Source organism: Pelodiscus sinensis, chromosome 15, assembly GCF_049634645.1.
Source record: "Pelodiscus sinensis isolate JC-2024 chromosome 15, ASM4963464v1, whole genome shotgun sequence".
NCBI lineage: Eukaryota > Metazoa > Chordata > Testudines > Trionychidae > Pelodiscus > Pelodiscus sinensis.
The window spans coordinates 8,184,541-8,209,993 of record NC_134725.1 but is presented as its reverse complement, the minus strand read 5'-3'; the positions used below and the strand labels follow the sequence as shown (position 1 = coordinate 8,209,993).

The 25,453-nt window shown below is 43.9% G+C and overlaps 2 protein-coding genes across 9 annotated transcripts in view; one reads left to right on the top strand and one right to left on the bottom strand.

The window, feature by feature from the left end:
* The window catches only part of SFI1 (SFI1 centrin binding protein), a 70,736-nt gene extending 67,174 nt beyond the window's left edge, over positions 1–3,562 (top strand). For 5 of the 6 annotated variants that reach the window (XM_075898026.1, XM_075898028.1, XM_075898029.1 and 2 more), the window contains 3 exons: positions 1,375–1,498; positions 2,083–2,191; positions 2,631–3,562. In XM_075898026.1, coding sequence (XP_075754141.1) covers positions 1,375–1,498; positions 2,083–2,191; positions 2,631–2,738 — 341 coding nt within the window. In that variant the 3' untranslated portion in view covers positions 2,739–3,562. The remainder of the gene's footprint in view (positions 1–1,374; positions 1,499–2,082; positions 2,192–2,630) is intronic. The other variant, XR_012895936.1, reaches the window with a different exon arrangement.
* Positions 3,563–3,755: 193 nt separating this feature from the next.
* Positions 3,756–25,453, bottom strand: part of PISD (phosphatidylserine decarboxylase) — a 45,555-nt gene continuing 23,857 nt past the window's right edge. The window contains exons 1-8 of one of the 3 annotated variants that reach the window (XM_075898032.1): positions 23,351–23,946; positions 17,484–17,726; positions 14,184–14,349; positions 11,305–11,541; positions 10,089–10,227; positions 8,143–8,289; positions 6,313–6,473; positions 3,756–5,536 (exon numbers count right to left, since the gene is read on the bottom strand). In XM_075898032.1, the coding sequence (XP_075754147.1) occupies positions 5,312–5,536; positions 6,313–6,473; positions 8,143–8,289; positions 10,089–10,227; positions 11,305–11,541; positions 14,184–14,349; positions 17,484–17,536 (1,128 nt within the window). In that variant the 5' untranslated portion in view covers positions 17,537–17,726; positions 23,351–23,946 and the 3' untranslated portion in view covers positions 3,756–5,311. Of the gene's footprint in view, positions 5,537–6,312; positions 6,474–8,142; positions 8,290–10,088; positions 10,228–11,304; positions 11,542–14,183; positions 14,350–17,298; positions 17,727–23,350; positions 23,947–25,453 lie in introns of those variants that run through there. The other 2 variants (XM_075898030.1, XM_075898031.1) reach the window with 2 other exon arrangements.

Below are 25,453 nucleotides of genomic sequence, written 5' to 3'. Positions count from 1 at the left end.
GGTGGTATGTCAAGTCTGTGATAAAATAAATAGGTCCAGAGCATGAAAGGAATTTACTCAACTCTCTTACTATACAACACTGAACAGTTAATCTAATCAGTGTTTCAAATACAGAGACTCCAGCATGCCTAATACCAGGCCAAACATGCCATTGAAAATCCTTTTATGAAAGATACAGAAAAAATCAGAACAGTTAAAGCGTTTGAAATGTATGTAATATATTGTGTCTTTTGTTTAAACAATATCCCTTATTCTCTTTGGCTGAATAATTTTTTTTAAGGATTCTGTCCATCCCCATTTTGAAGATTCTTTTAGATGGCATTAAAGAGGGCGATAACTTGTCCTTTTTGGGGGAATGATGAAAACTAGTAGAGAAGGGCTGGAGCTACAGTTAATTTTAAAATCTGATCTTGTGTCCTTTCAAACAGAACAGACACATACACACAAAGGGAGAGAGAGAACAGCATAGAGAAAATGCATCTTCTGGCTTTGGTACTGATTTGTATTTGCAGCCTTGCTGCTGGAGAAACACAGGCCCAGCACTTGATACATTTCACGACCTAGCAAAGTTGCACCTGCATCTTTTTAGTTCTTTGGTCTCAGGCTCACAGCACTGTTGCGCAAGGGGCAGCCTTAGTAAACGGAGCAAGAAATAAGTTGGTGAAAAAAATGATACACGAAAAAATGGGTGAAAGCAGGAACCAAGGTTTTTCATCTCCAGGGGTATTTGGGATTTAGCTAGAGCTAGTGGAGGTGGTGGTGTTCCCCTCTGACTCCACCGGTGTTCCATCCTCTGACTCTTTTTAGTCAGGACATCTCAACAGTGGGCCAGTGAAGCCCATGATGTGCTTGCTTCCTTCAGTTCACCCATCTCCATTCTCCCCAGTCTTTTTTTTTCCCCTAAAGACCTGAGATGCTGAGTAATGTATGTACTAGTCCATCTTCTCGTTACTCTGCTCACTAGAGTGGCCTAACTTCCCACACTGGTACTGGTCTGTTTGACTTTGTCACGCACATCAGACATGACAGTAACATAGCCCTTGAGTTATTGCAGAATGCCTCCTTGCTTGGGCTAACTCACTTTTACTGAAGCATATAAATCATTTTATGTAACAGGCTGAGCTGGGCTTTGTTTCTCTTTTCCCATCAATATTTATTGAGAGATGATTGGATCATTTTATAAATGTTTCAGAGTTAGGCTCACAAATGGAGAAAGTCTGTTAGGCCCCAGTTAGCACATCACATGGTAGCAGTGAGAAGATCCAGAGGCAGGGCACAGTGGTAGTTTTTGCCTACAAACTAGTCTGTTTCCAGAGAGGAGGAAGCAGGAAACAACCTCAACTGCATCCATGTGTGTGCTTTGTTTGGTTTCAGACGAAAGTAAGAGCAGGCAAGGTGATTCCCTGGAGGGAGCAAAGCTGAGGAAACAGTTGGAAGCAGAACTCCAACACATACGGCAGCAAATGCAGCATTACCATGACAGCAAGCAGGAGCTCAAGTATGTAATGAAGTTCCTCTTAGCTGGCTTCATTCAATGCTCTTAATCCAGTGTTCTGTTTCTGTGTGGAAGTGTAGTTCTGAGCTACTCAGTAGATCTGTCTCCTAGGCCTATTCAATCACAACTGTTGACAGAGTAAGAGTTGTGGGGGTTTTCGTTTAAGATCTGCCCTGCCAATACAGATTGGAGGGAGTTGTTTTTGTGCATCCTTGACCATTGTTTCCTGTTATCTGTGGCAACTACTGAAGAAAATGTGGCCATAATGATATCACCAAGGGCATAATCTGAAGTCAGTGCAGTGAAATTGTTATAACTGAGTAGCCTTCAGACTTTGAATTCATGAGGAGAAAAGACCCCAGCTTGGTTCTCAAATCCCAGCCTGATTTTGTGGAATTGGTAGTTAGAAATAAATCTATAACCCCACAATCCCCCGTTAAGTCACATTTCAGAGTGGAACAAGACTTAAGGGGGAGTGATCATCCTGGGCATGGTGTGAATGAGTTAAATGTATAATGTGCCTTCTGTGCTCCACCTGTTTGGTGCGATCCTATTCACAACAGGAATCATTTGATATGTTCCCTCAGGTCATGCCAGCGGCAGGCACGCATTCTGCACAAATGGCTAGAAATGAGTACGGTAGGCCCAGGGGAAGTGGAGCAAGATGTGCAGCATGTTCAAGAGGAGCTGGATCAGGTATGTGGACAAGTAGTAGGGTGAAGGCCAGTCCCATAAGGCTGAGTAAAAATGACACATGGTACCATGGAGAACAAGGCCCTGCCATGTACAGATTGAATAACTTGGATGATTGTGAAACAAAGGCAGACTACACTAGGAGGCAGTTGTGAGATGAGTAACAGCAGGGTGGGTAAAAGAATGGAAACTGTTCTGAGCAAAGGGACTAGTGAGAAACAGTAGAAGAAGCGGCCACAGGGTACCATGAGCAAAGTTAAACTAGTCACATTTTTCTCACAATCAAATTGCATAAGAGGAATAACCCAGTCCTGTAACTTGACTCTGCTATTCAAGTGGGGTAGAGCAAAAGCCATTCAGCAGTCAGAACACCTACAGCCCCACTTTCTGGAGTGAAGAATTCCAGTTTTCACAAACAATTCCTCTTCATTGTCTCTTGCAGTTGGAAGTGCAGATCAACACACTCACAAAAGTGCTGCTAGAAGAGAGAGAGTGTCTGCAGTGCTACATCCTCCGTGTGCAGGATATTCGCATGGCTCTGCATATGTAACAAGCCTAAAACCTCTAAACAATTGTTCTTGCTTAATGGCATGATGGGCTGGCTGTTTTGATTACAGAGGACATAGGCCTAATGTACACAATCTTTGACTCAGAGGTTTGGCTTAGTTCTCTTCAATCAGTTAAATGTATGTATTTCCTTTTGCTGCATGTATATGGGAGACATTCCTCCTCTCTTTCAAATAATATTGGAGCTGCTGACTCACTTTGTTACAACTATGGTGAATATCATAATACTCTGCTGTGCAAAGATGCACTCATCATTCCTTGTATAGAGTGACAGGCTCTATTTATACTTAAATTCCCCTGCCAACTAAGGAGCTAATCAATGCTGCTAAGACTGTTGAAGAGTTAATGTTCATAAGTTTCACACTGATCAATGCTTCCCTAAGCTGCATGGCTTCCCATTAAGCCCTCTGCAAATAGAGATCTCTTCCCAAGCCTTAAAGATTCTTGCCTAGCTGAACCAAGAACAGTGTGATGTACTAATCCATGAGCTCTGAACCTCCAACCACTAAGGAGCAGGACAAAGTAGAGGGAGGGAGGGAGGAGGAAGTAAACAGCCATTTTAAGCTTCTGCAGACCATTTAACAAAGAAATGCTGATTCAGGGAGCCAAAAGACTAGTTCTCTCATACATTGACCTAGAGTAGGCAAAATAGTTAAGATCTAGACACTGAGCTTTTCTTTTCTATTGCCAAGCATAGAGGGATTAGCCATTTGCACACACTTTTCAAAAACTCCTGTTTTCTCGAACACACCTGGGCAAGGCAGATTATCCTTTACACAGGATTAAAAGGCATAGCATGCAGTCTCACTTCTAATTAATTCTAAATTTTGTTTTCCCCTTGGAACTGCAGGCAGCTCTTTAAAGGAAACACTAGTGCCTCTGATGAGCATCTATGCACAAGGTTCAAGGTGGGAAAGTGTGTAAGATCTTTCAGGAAGATGTAAGGACCTAGTCTGGTCCTTTAAGCTCTGGGTCTCCTATTAACTTACATGCAAGAGACTTCTTTGGCGCAAAATAGAATTTATTCAGTAAGAACAAGCAGTACATTGCAGCCGTGAGTTGTTCAACACTTTTGGCACCAGTTGCTGTCAATCCCATTATTGGCAATGTGAAGCTTAAAACTCTTCTTAGTGTTATGTTCCATTTGGTGACAAAGGGGGTTGTTACTATGTCCATTCTAACCCTGCTTGGTATGAATCTACACAGACTGAAGTTACTGCAGGATGAAACTTCAGAGAGGGCACCAGCTAAGAGTGCAAAAGAAAAATGGAAGTTTGGCATTTAAGTTAAACAAATATTTGCAAGTCAACTAAAGGATAGGAAAGCAAGTTAGTGCACTGAGGAAGCAACCTTAGATTGTCCCAAAGGACCAGAATGGTTTTTAATACACAGTCAGTGCCCATGGCATTTCACTCTGTGCACTGAAAAACAGGCCTGGATGTATTTCACATTATTTTGTACATAGAGAAATTTCCGCACCAAAAACTCAATGACAAACTCTGCAGGTTATGACAACAAACAGCACATGTACAGCAGAAAGGGAAATCTACTTTGCAGCCTCACTGTGGTGGTGAAGGGGAGTACTGTATTGATGGACACTTCGCCCCTGCAATGTGAAGGGAGCAAATCCCTTAACTACCTGTTATTATTTTGTCACAAGCTTAATTCCTCAGTAGTTTCTGGATAACTGAGAAGAGTAATAATTGCCATTTGTATACACAAAATCCTTAAGGCCTGGAATGGCAAAAGTAAAACTATGGATCAGGGAGAGTATGCAGCAGTCAGACTGCTGCAAGCTAAAAAAATACACTTTTTTCAAAAAGATGAGAAGTTCAACCACATGGAATGTAGACACAGTTTTCAGGTTTAAAATCCAGTGCAAAGTCCAATGTTAAAAGGGACAATGACAGGTTAAAGGCATTTAAAAATTAAGTTTCCATATCTGCTACCAGTATATTAAACAGAATTTGAATCTGATGTACTTGTATCATCACTGGTGCCATTAGTTTACATTATGCATTTCACCTAGGTTGAACAATGAAAGTAGACTAGGCACTGTGACTTCCTATTTCCCATACTTTGATGTCATGTCTGTATTAGACACTTCTGGGGTCTGCAACTTTGTTTTACAGAATTGAAAACTTGGGTCTATGTCAACCTATCAGTGTCCCTTTAAAGGTAGCTTAATCTCTCTGCCTTCACCCCTCCCCAGGGCAGTTCCAGAGTGCAGACAGGCCCAGTAGGACCGTACAGGCTCTGTATGAATGGAACACATTGACTGGGAGAGTGTGAAAGACTTTAGGCACAGAGTGGGACAGAAACCACCCTGGTCAACATTCTTAAAGGCATATGTACCTGATATGTATATGGATCATCTGATTATTTTACTCCTGTCAACATGGGTATGTGATATAGGGCAAATACTCCTACCCCAGTTTTACACAACCATGTTGCCTAATATTTTCCTCACCCAGGTCCTGCTGAGTGATATTTTCCATTAGTGAAACATTTGTCTTGTTTGAGTTGCCTTTGGGGTATAAAATCCTCTTGTGGCTTCTATAGGGAGCCCAGGGCCTCTCCAAAGCGGATTTTCTGTCCAGGTTTGAGGTGAAAGTTGAAGTCCTTTGGTGCCTCGAAGATTAACACAATGGTTGAGCCCAGGTTAAATTCTCCTAAATGTTCTCCTTTCCTCATAGGGATGCCCTCCTTGTTATTGTTGGTTATGTAGCTGAAGTCATTGTAAGAGCCTTTGGAGTAACTGGGGCTGTTAGTGTGCAAATCCTACACATAAGAGAGAAAGGAATGTGATTTTGGATTTTAGTATGCTCCATCTATTTTACTAGATTTGACAACTTCCTATGCCTAGGCTACAGTTTCATTAGTAACATACAATAGAGCTAAATACAAAGTGGAAGACAAGATCTGCACAGCATACACTTCCCCCTTTACATGTTGGCCCAGGATCACATTAAGCTAATGAAAAATAGTGTTTATAGAGTAATACTTGGTAGAAATCTTCCAAGTTTTAACTTTAGCTTTATATTAGTTATGAGGAAATCAAATAATTAACCAACAATGCCTTGTTTCTGACATTAGTTATATCAGAGCTGGGCAAGATGTGGCCTGCCTAGCACTTGGATCCAGCCTGTGGACTGCATCTGGCTGCTTTCTAGTTGTAGCCTGCTGCCCGTGCCACCTAATTTCCAGGTGGTAGTTCAGGCAGCCAGATCTTATTAAAATGGCTCCTGGCTCTCCTGGTCACAATGCTACCCGGGCAGAGCAACAAGCCCTTTAAATCACTGCAGCAATCCCAGGCAACACAGTAGCGACAGGGCTGGAAGACAGTGTGTTTTTAATTCAAAGCTTCTGGCCCCAGACAACTATGGAAGGAGGCCAGTCCTCAGCCTCTCACCTGCCAGCCAGCCCGCCCATGATTACCTACCAAAATTCATTAAGTGGACCCCTGTGAAAATTATTGCCCACCCCTGAGTCATAGAGCACTCACTAACAAAGTGAGATGTCAAAGGCAGGATGCAGACTAGTGACGTGATACTCACCCGGTCAAAGTAGATGCGGATGGAGCCTACATTTGTGGCTCCTACTGCTGTCAGGGAGAAAAAGCCATGTTTCCAATCACCAGTAAGAACAACCCGCTCATTATGGCAGAAGAGTTCCTTGATCCAGCGGGCAACACCGGGATTCACAGACATCAGGGAGCCTGTCGTAAACAGGAAGAGCAAGATGAAATGTTCTCTGTTCTTGCAGCAGTATTTTGATAGATTTAAGGTATAATAATTTAGAGACCAACAAAGAAGGGCCAAATTAAACCTCATTTCTAAGAAGTAAGACAAATGCTAAGTATTACCAAGATCAGAAGATGCACAGAGTTTCTATTGCACCATGCAGTGGCAAAAAACCGGTTGCTAAGGATATATCTACACTGCAGCCTGAAACTGGGCTTTGAGAGGAATGAGGCTAGCTGAGGTTTCCAGCTGTACTGTAAATATACAAGGTGGAGAGTAGATAAAATTTACACTTTTTTAGCTGATAGGCCTACTCTATCATCCAGCATGTCCAAGGTCATGGTATGTCCCCTAGAAATAGATGTTGAATGAAGGGAAAATATTATATGCTGTAGTTTCTGGCTTTAAACACCCCTCCACAAATGATGCATAAACCTAATTTATTTTTGCTGTGTGTTCAGACCACAGTATTTCACCTTAATGCCATCTTTCAGAGTTCACAGCGTCATCATTACATGCCCTGAAACACTGCTACCACCAAGAAAGAACCCAGCTATCTAATGAACTCAAAACAGAACAAGTCTCTTTCTGAGCACTCCACACAACAGCTCTACCTATACAGTCTAAGGACACAAAGGAATGAGCTCACTGGATTAGCTCACCAAAAGCTACAAAAGAAAAACCCCACCCCCAGCTATCACTCTCAACTGCCCTTTGCAATGTGTGAAGAAGTGGTGCTGTAGCACTTGAGATCTGAGTCTCTACACCTGGCCGGATGTGAACATGAATGATTAATAAATGGAGCTAGCATTCTAAAAGAGAATGAATCCCGATAACCATAAAGACTTCCATCCAGTCACACAACACAGGGGTGCACACACTGCTCTGAAGTGTTTTACTAGTGGCTGTACCCCTATGCACGATGCTCTATTATAATGGATCTCCTGCAGCACTTTCTTAAGAAACCACTGGCTTAAAGGGTTTACCCAGACACAAAGCTTAGCTTCAGGCTGAAGCTTGGCAGATCAACTTTCTTGCCAGGTCTTGTCTCCCTCTCACACATAGCATCTGAAACCAAGTCCAACTCCTCTCTCTGTTCCTGGGTAATTAAAAAAATGAATTTCCATCTGCTGGGCTACGGTGCATGACTGCGAAGGAGGGGGGCAAAACTCCATAACCCCAATTCAAATCAAGTGACTGTGCTTAGTGTCATCTTCTGAATCTGATGTGCAGGCCTTCTGGGGCATCATCTTTACCAATGGCAGGGCAGTTTACTGTGGTGGGTGGGGAATAGCCTTGCTCCCACTCAAGATGCTGGCTGGCATTCTTAAAACACCATTTCGGTAAAGTCTGCTGGAAACAGATCTAGCTCTCCCTACCTCTGCGTTTAGTTGAAATAATTAGGTCTCTTGAGAGGCCAACTTACTCATCTTCAGCATTGATTAGTTGAGTTAAATTGGCAGGCTACAAAGCCCTGAAATTCATTAGCACTGAATTCAGCTCAATGTGCTTTTTATGACAAATGGCTGCTCTCTGGCTCTCTAGCACATCACAGTTCAGGTGTTCGGACTGAAGCGTCTCTCAGGAATTCTCCTGATTTTACACCTGCGGTTTCCCCTTCTTGTTTATGGAAATAGAATCTACCTGGGAAGTGGCGTCTGTGCGACACTCTCCAGTCAGTGGGCGAGTGGAAACAGTGATAATCTCCAGGGGCCAGGTAGATGACACAGTGATAGAGCTCGTTCCCCTCCTTTGTGACTAGCTGGGTCTGGAATGAGTTGGAGGATGAGGCTGCAGAGGAAAAGGGGATAAAGAGAACAAACCAAAGACTCCATGAGAGAACATAATGTGATACAATGAGAAATGTACTATGATACTTAGAAAACCAGTGTTAACAGCAGAGCATACAGCCCTGGGGGTATTAACTGGCAAAAGAAATTCCATGCATGAATCAGCTACAGAATTCCAAATATAATCGCCCTCAGTGAACACACTTGTTGAGACCATGCAACTCCCTTTCATGGTACATGGTAAGGAAATGAGTCAGCTTTAGAATTAATTCCTTGAATGTCTTCAATTTTGAGCATGCACTGAGGCTACACATTCGGCCACTAAAAACCAGTCATTTTCCTACTTGTGATAGTAACAACCTTTTGATTAGTAAGAACAGGAAGAATTACAGAAATATTATTTATTTCTCACTACTGATGCTGTTCACTTTTCCACTACCCTCAGCATGGACAGTGGAAGGGATGTGAAGGATGAGTTGACTAGTCGCTTCCCTGCACCTTGCTGCTCTATCAGAAAGTGGTGGCACAGGAGGGGGTATTTGAAAGTGGCAGCGCTACTTGAAGCCTGGGGCCAGACTGTTGCTACACTTCAAAGGTGGAGGTGCCCTATCGACTAATCAAATAGTCGATGCAAAATGCATCAACTATTCGATTATTCAATTAGTCAACATTTAACATCCTTAGAGTGGAATCAGACCTGTCAGTGTTTGGGTTGTAAATGCTGCAGGAGAAGGCTTCTGCCATATTTTGTTAATTCGATTTTACAAAAATATATATTTTACGCCAAGCTGAACTGACAAGGTTCTTTAACTCCCAAGAGTTCATGTAAACTGGAGGCTGATATTTGGATGGGGGAGCGGAGGGGGAAATGATACAGAGCATGCAGGCTCCATGGAGCCTCTCTAGGCATGACAGCAGAGATCAGCCTCTATATGGTGGTGCTGCTTCAAACATTCACTGTAATCTACTTCCCACAGCGTCAGTCTCTGCTAGCCAAACATCTGGGTATGTTTCAGCCTCCCCGCAGGAGTAGCTACATTACGGTCACAGACTTTGAAGTTACCCATAATCCAGCCAATATAACTGCACTGCCAATATAACTGAGAAGTGAAAATCTAGGAAAAAGGGCTGAATCAGAGGCTCAAATTACAAGAGAGGGAGAAGCTATTGTGGAGATAGAGGAATCCAACATGGAACATTACACCCCACCCATTATTCCTCAATCCGAGTTTGAATGAATCAGAGTTGCTGATAGAACCATAGAACACTAGAACTGGAAGGGACCTTGAGAGGTCATCGAGTCCAGTCCTCTGCCCTCATGGCAGGACCAAGCTCTGTCCAGATCCTCCCTGACAGGTGTCTGTCCAACTTGCTCTTAAATATCTCCAGTGATGGGAGATTCCACAACCTCCCTAGGCAACTTATTCCAGAGTTTAACCACCCTGACTGTTAGGAAGCTAGCAAAGTTCTGCTGCTGGCAAAGATTTGAGAGCTAACAGCAAGACCCATGTGCAGACACAAAATCCGTACCCACATCCGTATCTGAAAAACGAGCCATGGACAACTGTGGATATAAAGCAGATATTCACAAATTTTCAGGCTTCTAGATACAAAATTTGTTCATATCTATAGTTATAAGCCACAGATACCCGCATTCATATTCACATATGCAGATAGCCGCAGATATAAAGTGGATTCCTTCAGATGTGCAGGGCTTTACAGATAGCTATGATTCACCTTTCCCCGGCAATTCCTGCCAACAATGAAATGACAGAGAGAAACAGGGTAGAAGCAGCTTACTTTGGCTGAACTGCATGTCTTCTATGCTGGTGCATGGCCCCAGGAAGGACTCCAGTGAATAGGTGACACCCTTTACCTGCTCCACTTCACAGTTTTTTACTTGTCCAAAGTTCAGAATCTTTCCATCTGAGGGACTGATCTACAAGGAACAACAACAACAAAAGACAGTAGTGAGAATCGCTCACTCTTAGCCATCAGAAGTACAAGTCCACTAATGATGTGAACCCCCCAAATTCCACATATTTATTCTCTTCTCCTTTATATAACCTCTCCAGGGAGGTATGGGGGCATTTACACATCAATGTGTAGCTCTTGTGGAGCAGAGATGAAAGTAAGCTGGTGTGCTCTGATGCACTGCTCCAGCAAGAAGCTGGCCAGTTGGGGCACTTAGTGCTTTTCCCAGCTGAGTTCCCAGGGCTTACTGCAGGCTGCGGTGCTTAGCAGCAGGCAGCCAGGTAGGTTAAAGGGGCTGTTTGGGGATGCAACCCCCCTCCTTGGGACTGCCCCAGGACTGAGCCTCCCCTCCATCATTTCAGGGGAGTGGGATGGGGGTGGGGGAGGGGGTGGGGAGGGACTGCAGCCGCACATACTGGGTTCCTGTTGCTTTTCTTGTCCCTTTTCTGACTATCAGAGACGGAGGTGAAAGTGCAGGACTGCATGCATTCCTCTTCTGCTCTTTCCCTGGGCAGCCAGGAGGGAGAGGAAGGCAGCAGGCTGTGCACCCCACTTTCCATGATAGTGCAAGGACAAGAAAAGCAACAGGGACCCAGTATGTGTGGCTACAGCCCCCTAATGCCCTGCATAGGCACCCTTGCCCATCCTCCCCACCCCCCGCACTCACCCAGCTCCTTGCCCTGAGCCCTGCATTCACATATCCCTCCTGCTCCAAGCCCTTAACACTTCTAGCTCTCATGCTCTGACTCCTGAACCCCCCACATCCCCAACCCTGACTCCTGCACCCCCCATCTCTTCATTGAGCTCCTCCTCACCCCCAAGCTCCTGCCCTCACTTCTGCTACCCTCTCACATCCCCCCCTGCCCTGAGGCCCCCACACTTACATTTCTTACAGGTATCATCATATCACAGACCCCACCCCCTTGCCCTGAGCCTCCCCCAGAGGGTGCGAAACGACAGTACCAGTAAGAAACTTAAGTTACTTTCACCCCTGCTCTGGAGAAAAACTAACATTGCAAACCCCTCCTTCCCTCCTCCTCACCACACTGTGATAGCAGCAGACTGGCCGGGACTGAGGTTTCAGCTTCCTGCGGAAGAACTCGCTGAGGTTTCTGTAGTGATGAAGATCTTCAACAGCTGCTTCCTTCATGTTCACACCAAATGTCCAGATATATAGGCTGTACACAGGCTTCCGAAGCCAGGTGGGCAGGTCAACCTGGTTCAAACGACCCCAGGCTCGTGAAAGCAATCGTGTTGGTACAGATTTGTACAAAGAAACCTAGAGAGGAAGGAATGACAGCCTGTTCTTTCCACTGCTCTTAGCACTTCTTCCATTTGCCCCCAAAATGGAAGTGTCCAATTCATTCCCACTGTGACTCCATTCACTTCAGTGGGGTTACACCAAGGATGCATGTACCCTGAAGTCTTCAATAAACCAAGCCCAGAAATTTATTCTCCCTGCCCCCTCATGCTGATGTGTAGGGGTGGGGTACCAGAAAGAGCTTAATGTAAACCCCTATAGTGAAAGTAAAGTCAATTAAACTGGATGTGTCCTTTGTTCTGAGAGAGAGAGAGAGAGAGAGAAATCCATTTTGCCAACATAATTCCTGTTGTTTTTGTTGCTGCAAGGCAAATAATAAAAACACAAACCCATTATTCCAACTGCAACACAGAAGATGCTACAATTCATGTACCCTCTTCCCCATGTATGCTGAAGCTTCATAGGTGAGCTAATTGCTCCTAGGTGGTATAGAGAGAAGCAGTGCATTTGGGACTTTATATTACAGCCAGCACTAACTGAAGGCAGTGAAACATTACTAATATATTTATTTTTGTGAACCATCCCAGCATATTTCTGTCTGCATTAAAATGCCAACTGTCTGTCTGACTTCTCCCAATCCAGTCAATTTCTGGAATTAAAAAGGGCCTTGTCTACGCATGAAAGATATACTGCTTTCAAGTATGCTGGTATAATTACAGCAGTACAACTCCTCTGGCATGGATGCAGTTATATGGTGCTTATACCAGTGCAATTTATACCAGTACCATAAAGAGGAATAAACTATGTCTACATATTGCACATTTCTACTGGCATAACGGCCCATACTAGGGCTCATACCCATGTATAACTATAGTGGACACAAACACAAAAAACCCACACCCCAAATGATAGCTTTGTCAGTACAAGAACAGTATGTACCCCAAGCCTTATTGTTTGGTCATTCCAAAAAATGTGCCCGTTCGTGGTACTTGGTATTGCTGTAATCCCAAAGATAAAAAGGAAGACTGGAACCCCTCTGAAATAAGTTTTACACAGGACGCTGTTTTCTGAAAACCCCTAGTAAGTTTGCAGAACCAGAGTGGCTGCCTATTTCCAACTCTCGAGTAAAATGGTTCTCTCCTTTCCTTCCTTAGAGAAAGGGTATCTCTCTGTGTTAGGACCTGTAGCATGCAGCAATAAATAAGAACAAACACCTCCTGAAAGCTGCTCTTCAAGCTGTGTGCTCTAATAAGCAAGTTTATTTTACCTGAAAATGGATGATATTTCACTCACCTCGTCACTCAGACCAGTCCAGCATTCTGAGTTTTGACTGTGCTATGGATGATGCTTACAAATAAAATTCAACCATTTGAAAAGCAGAGACACAAACTGCCACCTAAATCTTACTTCAGACTGAAACTTGTGAAACCAACTATTGTTATAGGCAACACTTTCCCATGGGTGGGGAACCTTTTTTGTATGGGGGGATGCTGACTCATAGAGAAATCGATCAGGGACTGCACACAAGTGAGGCCCAGGCTGGTAGATTTGGTGTGTTCCAGTCCCAATGGGGAAGGTGGTGGGGGAAGGGAAGAGAGAGGGAGTGCCAGTGCGGAAAGGAAGGAATGCTGGGGAGGAACCCTGATCCAAGCAATCTGGGGGCCGCATCTAGCCCCTCGGCCTTAGGTTCCCCACCCCTGCTTTAGACCACGATGATAGAAGAATTACAGGGAAATATTGCTTTTTTCCCTTGTGTATTTATTTTCCACATTGGATAGCCCTTGGACAGAGTCAGTTTCACTTCTTTGTGTGGTTTTCCCCATAGCCACAGAAGAGATTCTTTTTATAAAAAGATAGGAAAACGTGACTGCAAAACTACAAAAAACAGCAAGATAACTTGGGGACAGGTGCAGTGCCTGAGAATTCATATTTCACTTTTGCAACTGATTTCAAGTAGTCTCTGTTTTTTGTGTAGCTGTTGAAATGGTATCCGTTCAAGAGCAGCACATTTGTACAAGTTTGCAAGAGCAATGTTTAGATGATGTTTGCCCATCATAATCAGATGTGTGCAGGTCCATGTCCTAAAACCTCCTAAATTTCATCATTTGAGTCGGGTGCATCCACATTAGTACATCCTTGGGCAGACAAGATTCTAGTTAACCAAGAAGAAACTGAACAGCCAACCTGTCTCATGCAAAAACTGCAGCAGAGGAAAGACCTCAGGAATATAGCTATGGAAAGGGATGGGGAAGAGACTTCGTCTGCCTTAGCCCTAGTTCTGATATTTATGAGTGTTACTGTCGGAATGAATGCAACCTTTTCTATTGAGTCCCCTTGTTGGAAACTTGGTTCTCAGGGGTCATACACAAATTCTATGCTACCAAAAATTCATCACTGGCCTCTAAAAGGAGAATTATACATCTCTAAAGCTTTACCACAAACAAACAAACAAACAAAAAAACCCACACGCTTGGGGGGAGAGGAAGACATGAACTGCACAGTTCTGCTTTAGTGCCAGTGATCAGCACTGTGCTGTCTTCAGTTCTAACATAAGTCTCTTCCCCTTCCTACCTTCCCACCCTGCTCCCGGCAGCTGTCCTCCATTGTAATAGAACATTTGCCCACAGGCTTGTTACAAGTAGAGACCTGCTCACACTTACCCTGCTCACAGGCCTCCATCCCGCTCTGGTCAAGGGTTTAAGAGCACCGAAAGGCAGAAGATAATAGAGAATAGTCAAAGGCCAAGAACGGAGTTTCAGAGCAGGCCTAGACATACAGCTCAGCTGGCCCAACCTCCGCCTCAGGGCCAGCTGGGGGAATTGCAACCTGTAGGATCACATACACACACAAGAGGGTCAGCCAGCTCAGCCCCAGAAGCACAGTTCCTGACAGAATTTGTTCAATGCCTGTCAGTTTTATTTACACAGAGATCCTGCAACTCCCTGCTCCCTGACTTTGGTTCAAACTTCCTCCTTCCCCAAAACACCAGGCCAGTTCACCAAGAAAATGAATATGAGCTGCCCAGAGCCTAGCTAGGGCTCATTGGCATAGGACTTCCCATCATACATGCCTACTACAAAATTAATTGAAAGCAAAACTTTTTGCATTAGACAAAGGCTGAGATACAGGTGAAAACAAGGCCGCAACTGGTCCATCCAGCTAACACTGTAACATATATTGTAAGTTACGGAACACCCAAAGGGTGAAAAACCAAGAACGTCTTCCAAACACCAGAAGGATAAGTAACCACTTCACTCTCCTGCTCTTGGAGAGTTAAAAGGAACCAGCACCGCAGAGCGCTTTGAAAGCTAGCAATCTAGGATTCTAGGAATAAAATCCCCATTTAGGGCAAAAGTGTTAGGCAAGTGTTGCAGAAAGAACAGATGATACTCCAGTGAAACAGCCATAAACCCAGGGCAATGATGAATTTGATATGTGGCACCAGAATTTCAACCAGGAGTGGCATTATGGAATCACGAATTTCAGAAATTCCATCACAGTGCTGTTTCTGCATGCAACAGCAGGGGTGAGGGTGGGGGATGAAACTGACTTGATCTAGATTTTCATTTGTTGGGACAGGCAGCTGCAGTACATAAGTACAATTTGCTGCTGCTAAGGGAAAGGGAAGTGTATACACTTGCTTATCTCTCCTGCCTATCTTTAGCTGCAGCACCCGCAAGAGGGAACCACACCTGAACTTCCTGGTCTCTAAGTGATCCCCAGAAGCAGAAGACAGCAGAAGTGGTCAACAACAGATGGTACCCTGCTGGACATACTGACCGTATTGTGTCTATGCCCTATACAGGATCACAAGAGCCACTGAAATCAAACTGAGGTACTCTTGCAGCAGGCTCGCTAGCAGTTGGTCCTTTCTGGCCAGCTATTGAACACTTCAGGGACAAAGAGAAGTGGGATTGGGGCATTAGTATGCACTGGCAACATAACTGAAGTCGAAAGGCAATTATCTTTTCAAGTGTTAATGACTTATTGGGCACCTCAGTCTGAGACAGATGAAATAAAAACTAAATCACACATACTACTAGTGTAGCAGGGTAGTGAGAAACTGTGGTCTATTCAAACTTTGGCCTCTTAAGCAACTGCGTTCACATGGTTTTTTTCTGATGTCCAAAAAAGGAAGAAACTTATTTCACATACCATGATGTCAGATGGCGAATGTACTATGATTTGTGGTTATTGCCTGACTGGGCCAGAGCTGAACGAGTGACTCAGCATGGATAATCTCCACATCCCATTCTTGCTTCCATGAGATATCTAATTCCTGCTGTTTATGCCCTGTTTGAGCCCTCCTATTGTTAATAGGCAGCAGGTTTAAAACAAACAGAAGGAAGTTTTTCTTCACTCAGTGCATAGTCAACCTGTGGAACTCCTTGCCAGAGGATGCGGTGAAGGCCAGAACTTTAACAGGGTTCAAAAAAGAGCTAAATAGATTCCTGGAGGTTAGGTTCATCAATGGCTATTAGCCAGGATGGGTAGGAATGGTGTCCCTATCCTGTTTGTCTGGAGGTGGGTGACAGGGGAGGGATCACATGAGGATTCCCTGTTGTGTTCCCTCCCTCTGGGGCACCTGGCATTGGCCACTGTCAGCAGACAGGATACTGGGCTAGATGGACCTTTGGTCTGACCCAGTATGGCTGGTCTTATGTTTTCCCTGGGCAAACTTTCCTAATTCCTTTCTTCTTTCGTCTCCCCAGGGTACCTTTTGGCCAGCTATTGAACACTTCGGGCCTCATTAACTGGGTCACATCATTAGGGTAATGTCCACCTGACCCAGGACAAAACATCCACGTCAGTTTGGTACTGTGGTAACTGCTGGGGAGCAATTCTTCTCCCTGTATCTTTGAAGGCACCAGAGTGATGAGCATGATTACATTCATGCAGACTGGAAGGAGAAGGCTCCTACTACAAGTTATTTAGAGGAGCAGTCCTGTCCCTGGCAGGATGGAACAAACTGAAGAGCTGTAACACATTCTACAGTTCTCTTTGAAAGAGAGAGAAAGGAGGTGGGAGACTAGAAAGAGACAATTTCCCTTTTCAGGACTTGGGCCCAAAATTAAAACATCACCTGAGCAGCTGCAGCTGTCACCAGGCAGACGGAAGGTGGTGTCTTTGGCTCACTGATTTACAGCATAAGCTAACATTATCTCCTCCAAAGCCAGAGAATGGCAGTTTGCTGGAGTGCCAGAAAACCTGAGTAGCTGAAGCACTGTCTCGGTAGCATAACAGCAGCCCTTCGCAGCATGAGGCGAGACCAGTGCACAGCACAGGAATAAGAGATAACTCACCTGCCACTTCTCCTCCCTCTCATCCTCATCTGCTAGAGCCCAAGAGCCTAACAGAGAAATGGCCTCTCCAAGAGTTTGAGGACAAAGTACTACTCCTTCCCTCCCATTACTTTCTCCCTCCCTTCACTGCAGAGGATTACGAACCAATCCCTGCAGAGCTGCATCCTGGTAGCTTGCTGTAAAACCCCCTTCCTTCCCACCGCCTTGGCCTGGTGTTAGAGGAATCCCCTTCTAGATTTTTTTGCTCCCGCATTGATTAGAGGGAGGACCGGAAGAGAAAGGGAACCTTGTCATTTCTCTTGTTGTACAACAGAAACTCCTCCCTCACCAATTCAGCACAAAAGGAGATTTATAGTAATTAGGGCAGACAAAGGATTTGCAGATGGCAGGCATTCCAGCTGCTCACCTACCCTCCCTGTCTCATCTCTCCCTTTGGCCGCCATCCTGCAAAGCAGAAAACACTGAACTGTACCTGAAGCGGGCCCTCCTATTTGGTGTGTCCCTGGCAGAGCCAGCTGGACCTGGACTCTCCAGCGGAGGGTGCTGCTCCCCGGCACAGCTGCCGCTGTTCCCTGAACGTAGCCTTCGGACATGAATAACTTTGCGGAGGTTGTAGCAAGAAGGAGCAGAGTTAGACAAATCTTTACAGCATCTCACCATTTCCCTGTGTGCAGATCTGGTCCCTGCAGGGTGTTTGACTGACACATCATCAGGATGGCGGTGGTCGCAAGTCTCAGTCTCAGTCTCTCTCTCTTTTTTTTTCCTCTACCTCCCCTTCCCTTGCTCGCTTCGGCACGGAAGGGAGGACACGACGTCACAGCTCCTAATTTCCCTGCTGGTTTTTCTCCGGCTTCCCTCTCTGTCTCTTCCCCACTTGCAACTCGGCTACGAGGATCCCAGCTATTGCAAACAAACAGGCATTGTGTCACACATCAGCATCCCTCTGCAACAGCAGCTTTGTGCGCAACAAAAGCAACCTCTGCCTCCAAGCAGCCCCTGCTCCCCTCTAGCCAAGGTGGCCATCGAAGCTCCACTCCCAGACGAACACCCTGCAGTCTCAGGCTGCTGGGAATGAATGCACTATTATCAGATCTGCAGCCTGCTGGCCTTGCACAGTTATCCCAAGAGCTAGCCTGAATGCGAGGCTGGGAGGAGGAGGAGGAGCGATGGCGGAGACGAGGAGGGAAATAACTCATAGCTTCAATTCTGCACTGCAGTAACTGCAGCTAGATCAGTTCCAGGCTACTGAGCGACCAGATGGGTATGTAGGCATTCACTCTGCAAGAAAACCTTTTGCTTCCCACACTGTCCAGCTCTGGGAACAGAGAAGAGGAAAGGGCGGGAGTATCTTTCTTATGCAACCCAGTCAGAGATCAACACCCATCTCGGGAACACCCTTTCCATCCCACATTGTCCAGCAAGGGAGCGGGCAAAGACAGAAAAAGGGAAAGAACATTCCTTTACAGAGATACATCCCTACCATGAAACAAAAATGTTCCAGTGCCAGGTTGAGAAACAGGCACTGCAGAAGTTCAATACTTTATATAGTGCACAGCACTTCAATAATTTTTACATCCAGCAGGACTCAGAAGCCAAACTGGTAGGACTACAGAGGCAAGATGGATTTTTGCAGCCACGAAGGCTGCACGTCCCATTTTGCCCAGCACAGTTTTCAGAGTATTCATAGGGTGAGAAGTTCTTTTCCATTCTATAAATAATACCTGAAAGCTGTTGACTAAAAACTGATGCTCCTATGTCTCCTGGCTTCACGTGTTCTGTTAAAGAGGGAAACTGGCAGCAATAGGAATGAGGAGCCAGAGAACAGAACTGAACTTATACCTGACTTCTGTGTCAAGTTCAATACCAGAAACATTGTGTTTCAATATTTAAGCAACATGGTTAAACACTAATGTTTTATGTGAAACCTTAGGTAGACATCAGTTAAGTATCTCCAAAGCATGCCCACCCTACTAGTCCCACATGTGATGTGGAGTGATCATTAAAGACTTTGCTGCATTAACCCAAGTTTGGACAGGAGCTTATATATTGTGCTGAGGGTAGAGAGAAAATGTGGGGGAGGAAAGGACAGATGGCAACATTTGGAAATACATTTAATGCCAGCCCGAGAACATCTTTCAGGAAGAAATTCATTTAATAGAAGCTTATCAGAAACCAGTTCTTTATCATGGGTTTGTTACAAGATTCATGCATAGAATGATTTTTTTTATAACTGTACATTAAAAAGCCACTAGAAAATTGAACTCTTATTAGTTCTAACAGAGTTAAAAGTAGTTCAGGGCTCTATGCGCCTATCTATTTTCCCCTCCTGTGTTCCTCTGACAGTTTTTATGGTTTTATAATCATGTCCTATGTTTTACAATGCTTCTCTCTCTCCTGTTGCTGTGTGATATACCCAAACAGTGGAAATTGATTATGTAGAAAGAAACAGTGTCAAAATTCACAAAGAAAAAAAAGGGAAAATAGCTGGATATTTTCACAGACAAGAATGTTAGGAGCTACTAATACTAACAACAGGTGAAAGTTTTCAACGTAAATGGGATTTAAAAATAACAGTGTCCCTTTAAAAACACGTCAGCCACAGCAGACGCTATTTTCACCATCAAGATCACAGGAAATACTCAGCACACATGCAAGTTCCAGTATGTGAGACAAGGGAAAAATACATCTCTGTATTTCTGGTCAGGCCAAGAGATGAGCCAGAGCTGCCTAACAAACCATATCTCCTCCTCCTCCTCCTCACATTCCAGACATGCAGGGACTCCTACAGACAAGGAACCTGCATAGCGGTTTCCACTTTGTTGTGAAGCTAACCTAGTTCTCCAAAGGACCCCACCCCCTCTTCTCATTTGCCATGGATGAGGGAAAGGCCAGAGAAAACAGTAATTTCATCTTCACTCACCATTTATTGTACTCTCCCTTCAAAAGTAGGTGAGGTAAATATACATTTCAGAACAATCTAGCAGCCCAATCACCTCTTTCTTTTCAAAGAACTTAACACACCCTAGATCAAGGCAGGGGTTTGTCTCCACGACTTTAAAAAAGAACGGAGTGAATTAAACAGCCAGATGCAAGCGCAGAAATGAACAAACACTGAAAATATAATTCCATTGTTTAATGCTGATGCGATTGCAAATCCATATAAAGTTGATGGAAAGGGACCATGTGGTGAGGTCTACCTGCCCTTTGGGGTAAAAATCATGGCAAGACAGATATACCTTCCTAGATTAAGTTTCCAGAGAAAGAGCTGGATTTCAGTGCTATAAAAGCCATACTTCTCCCTAGCTACACGCAAGTCATCGCTAAGTAAGAAGCTTTACATTTCTCTGAGGTTCTGTTCTACTGACCCCATTATACTCATTAGGTCACAAATACCTGACTTATTACCCATGGATAAGAGCCTGCCTCTCCCCTTGGCTGAGACCCGCTTAAATACTGACATACAAACATACATGGCAAGCTGCCATGCCAGCAGCTACTGTACAGGAGGGTTTATGGATACAGGAGCCTTTCGCTGCTCAGAATCTGAAGATGTGGGCAATGAAAGAAAGAAGAAATTACTGAATCCTGGACGATGCCAACCCTACTCTCTCCATAAAGGGTAAAGGAAGGAACTGGCCTGACAAGACTGGGCATCAATCACTGAATCCCCCTCGCGCAGCTGAAAGATGAACGTGACAGATTTACACCTGGACTTCCTCCCACATCTCAGGATACTGCTGCAAAGCCTCTCTTACTAGCTTCCCTGATGGGCCCTCAGAGTCTAACGCTCTTCTCTATGGAGGGCCTGGGGCTACACCCCAAATCACTCACACATCCTTGAACTCATCCAGAATTCATTATTAAGTGAATAAAGGAAGTAATGACCATCTGCACTGTAAACCTCCCAAGGAGAATTGTCTAACAACAAACAGCCAATCTGTTAGCTATGCAACTCCGCTCTGCTCCATCAGCTCGTGTAAGCATCAAATCCAGCGACCCCATTTAATTACTTGTCTTCTCATTATTTCCCCAAGCCTTTCCCTCAGGACTCCAAAAACACTAAGCCTGGAGTTTTACAGGAATCAGTGGCCGGATTAAACACTCAACTATATGTTAAATGGAAACAACTTGAGCACCCAGGGCTGGGTTAGAATTATCTAGTTTGGGTGCTAGCAGCCTCTCCTCTTCCCACTTTCCTCGCTTGTTAACAATTTTGCCATTTAAAATCTATGGTTTGATTTAACAAACTGTTGGCAAAAGCTGCATGGTTAAGTGTATGCCATACACACAGGACAAAAGAAAGAACCAAGCAACCAAGGCATGGCTACTGTATTTCAACACCCCCATCACACTAATAAAGAAGAGACTTGCTCTTAGTGACAGGCATCAATAGTTTCATTACTTTCCCTGGCCACAGTCACAATCTTCTGTTTAAACTTACATGCACAAAATATTATCATCTCTGTCCCTTCCTCATCACTTTATTATTCTGGGGAAATCCAGCAGGAGAAACAAATGATTTCCTCAATAGCCCAATCAGGAATCCTGCTATTCTAAGAGCTAACAAAGCAGTGCTTTGGGGCATTTGTGAAAACGCCGTAGATTGGCTGTTGAAGTACTCGATTTTTAATGCTGTGTATTTCACTCCCCAGATTTCTGCTGGCAGGTATATAAACCTTACCTCTCTTTGTGAGTATCTAGGCATTGACTGCAAAATGTGCTAGATGCCCTGTCCTGTCTTTTTCCATCTCTAGTTTTTAGGATTCTCTCCCCCATTTTTTTATCTCAAGCATGCTTCCTGGGATTCCCCCTACTAAGAGAAAGATTTGCATAATTAGTTTCCTTTAAATTGATATTTGCACTTCTCAACAAACAGAGAAAGAAATCAGCTTTTTAGAGTGGCCATAAAGCATTAGTTTATTCAGCTTTGAAGACTGCATAAAGCTTTTGGTAAACAATCCTTTTTCTCCTTTTGGGGGCAAAACAGGTCTTATCTCCTGTCTTAAAGCAACATGTACATTTATGGCACTCTAAATATTTTGTAATATAATTATCGCTACGGTTCTATATGAGCATATTTCATATCTGATAAAATGTGTTTTACCTAAGATGTTCATAAAGCCAATTCCCATGTAGAATACAGATATCTAAAATGGAAGCCTAAGGAGAAAGGAATGATTGCTTTAGATCTTTCTACTAAAAATAAATTCTCTGTTAAGCGCCCTAAAATCCTGAGCTGGAAACTTAAAGAAAGCCGTGAGGCCTCACATACAATTCAGAGACCTACATACAATCCTAAATGAACAAATACTTCAGACTGGGGGCTGGGGCTATTTTCAACAAAGGGACTATTAACTCTGTCAGCACCAGTTACTCAGATCAGCAGAACTGCATCAATTCCTTTTTCATCTAGCCTAAAAACCCAAGAAGAAAGTGACTACAGAATTGGTGCTCTTTAAAAGTTAGGCCTCTCCCATCTATATTTGGAAATCTAAAAATGCTTACCTTCGCTGAATAACTCCTGGCAGCTACAGAGGCTGATTTTGAATGAAGTTTGTTTCAGTTCCTTCACAGACTTCTTGTTTTTAATCTATTGAAATGTGACATTGATCTGAGTTTTTTGTTTTGTTTTTCAAATACTTTCTAAGACAAAGGAACAAAACAATGGAAAGTAACTGACATAAGTGTTCCTAACATGCGTGGAACACTGTTGAGCCAAGAGAAAAAAAAAACCCTCATCCCTGCCCTGCAGAAATCATGCCCTAATGTGTCCATGTTCCCACCCCATTAGCTCCAAGCCATGGTCCTGTTTCTAAGATCAGTTGTTTGAGACCTTCTGGTTCTACACTACTCCTCCTATTTCCTGGCGGTGAAACTGGATGTTAAGTAGGAGTCTGCTATACTGCAGAGAGCTGCATGCATGAAGTTTAATACTCTCTTCAACAGAACAAGCCCAGCAAGTATGCAAAACTTAAGACAGTTTTGTTTTTGGCTGGATGGCTTCTTGTGGAGAGCAGAATGAGTCTGAGAGACCCACCACTAAACCCAAAAGGACACCAAAGCCCAATCATGATCATCCTGCACTCAGCAGTCACTATATCTCCCATACCTCCCCGCCTTCTGGAGAGACATTCAATCTGACCAGACCAGCACTCTGCTAGACAAAGAAAACTGTCTATGCAAGCTGCAAGACATAGAAATAAGAGAGAGGGTTAATTTGTTTTGTCACCCTACCATCCCCCCATAGAAAGTAATAATTCAGCTGCCTATACATCTTTCTATACTTTTAAAAGTACTCACTCATAGTGCCTCCCTTCCCCAAAAAAGTTCACTTTATCAGGATTTCTGAGTTGTATTCCTCCTCTTATATCAAACAAGCCACAGATCAATCATCTCATATACAGTTTCTAACAGTTTAGATCATAGACAGTAAATATAGCCAACACCCCTCAGCAGGAAAAAATACATTTCACTATAATCAATTAACCTTTTCCCCGTCCACACAGTAGGTGTATGTATTTCACCTGTTGCTGTTAGTTGACAGCCAAAATGAGCCTCTAAAACATTCAGAGGGCAAGTTCCCGGAGAACAGCTTTTCAGATCCCCAATGGCTGGTTCACAGTCTGTCTACTAGACCAGACCTGCTCTTTGCTTTAAGAAGCAGCCTTAAGCAGCTGGTCCTCCTGTCCAGCTCATGTTTCAGCCATTCAGACTTCAGGGTGGGAACTGTTAAGGGCGTCCCAATATCATCAACAGTATTTGCATTCTCACAAAGCCCCTGCCTGTCTTTTTCCCCTTTAAGAGGAGGAGACAAGGCAGGAAAAACTGAAAGGAAACTAAACAGGAGGGGGATAAGACACATGACAACACTGTCGCTCAGTTCCCGTAGATGATGGCTTCCTAGCACCACATTTACAAAACGGCAGACTCATACCAGGGGCTTGTTTCATAACAGAGGCCCGGATACTATGCTACCAAATTACCACCTGAAAACATATTAAGACAGTTTAATCTGAACACCAGAGAAAGTTTCTGACTGTAATGTCTGTTGATCATGGAACTTCCAAGCAACCATATTACTTGCAAAATTCAAAATTTACAGTGGACAAAGCACCAGAAATAGCTAACTACTGAGCAATTCTCCAGATCAGGGATTACATTTCATACCAGTTGGACAACAGACAGCATGCATGTCAAATGATCCAGTTTGTATATTTTGTTGCTGTTTCCTGACATGTTACCAGAAATGCTGATGTCCCACGTCAAAGAGTGCATACAATATTATAAGACCTGTCAGAACATTCAGATAGATTGCTCCATAATCCCAATTACACACATTTCAACAGAAAGGATCTTGTGCCATGGAAGAGACACTATAGCAAAAACGATCCATCTGAAAACATAGTCTGAACATGACACTGAACTCTACAACTTTCAGGACTACCTGAAAAATGCAGGGGAAATTACAGGCAAAATGTTTGCCACGTTACCTCATCATTCCTTTCCCCCTCCCTTGAAATTTGAACTTTCTGAATAACACTAATAAGAAATCAAATCAAAGATTTTTTTCTGTAATTAGACATCTGCCCATATAGCACTCAAGCAGAGGAGAAAGTATGAAATATAACAGGCCAGCTGGTCTAGGGATAGGATTTCACTCTTCACAAGTAGAAGAGCCAGGATATGAACTAACACAGGCGGAAGATTTTTCATGGATTCTTTCTTGAGACACCCTGGTCTCTGATTCAGTATCTCCCACCACAGAACACCGCATGTGCTGCCTTACAGAAATGGTACTAATGCTTCCACACTGGTCCACAAGCAGCTACCTAGAACTGACCCTCTGCTACCCATCCACCTCAGCAGGAAATAATGGCGCTCACCATTTTTGTAAGTAAAACAGGTCCCTAAGCACGGATTCAGGGATCTAACTTTAAGCACTTTTAAAAGTCCTAGGCTGTGATGGTGGCGAGGAGTCCTGTGGCACCTTATAGACTAACTGAAGTGTAGGAGCATAAGCTTTCGTGGGCAAAGACCCACTTCGTCAGATGCATGACCATGAAAGCTTATGCTCTTACACTTCAGTTAGTCTATAAGGTGCCACAGGACTCCTCGTCGCTTTTGCAGATTCAGACTAACACGGCTACCCCTCTGATACTGGGCTGTGATGCTAAGCTTACCCCTAAATGTGGCGACTGTCACTCTACTCTTTGCCACATATGATACCAGATGTAACTATAATCTAGTGCCATGCCCTAAGGTTCACTGTGGTCTCGCTAAAGCTGAGTCTTGGTTGAGCTGATCTTATTATGGCAGTCACTCCAGACCCCGTTTCACAAAAACAGTATTGCAAAAAAATAGTATTGCAAAAGAAATTAGATAAGAACAGAGGAAGCAAATAAAGGACAACAGTAAGGAATCTCCTCTATTTAAACTCTACCCATCTCCTCACACTATTTACCCAAACCCACTCTTTGGCCAAGGTTTCCCTGTGCAAATTATACTATCTGTATATCAACAATGCCATAGTATCTACTGAGAAGGAAGACAGTGGAATTGCTCCTGGATACCATATATCCAGGATGCTGAGCACACAAGAGGCCTTGGCCAGGAAATGTTCCCAGATA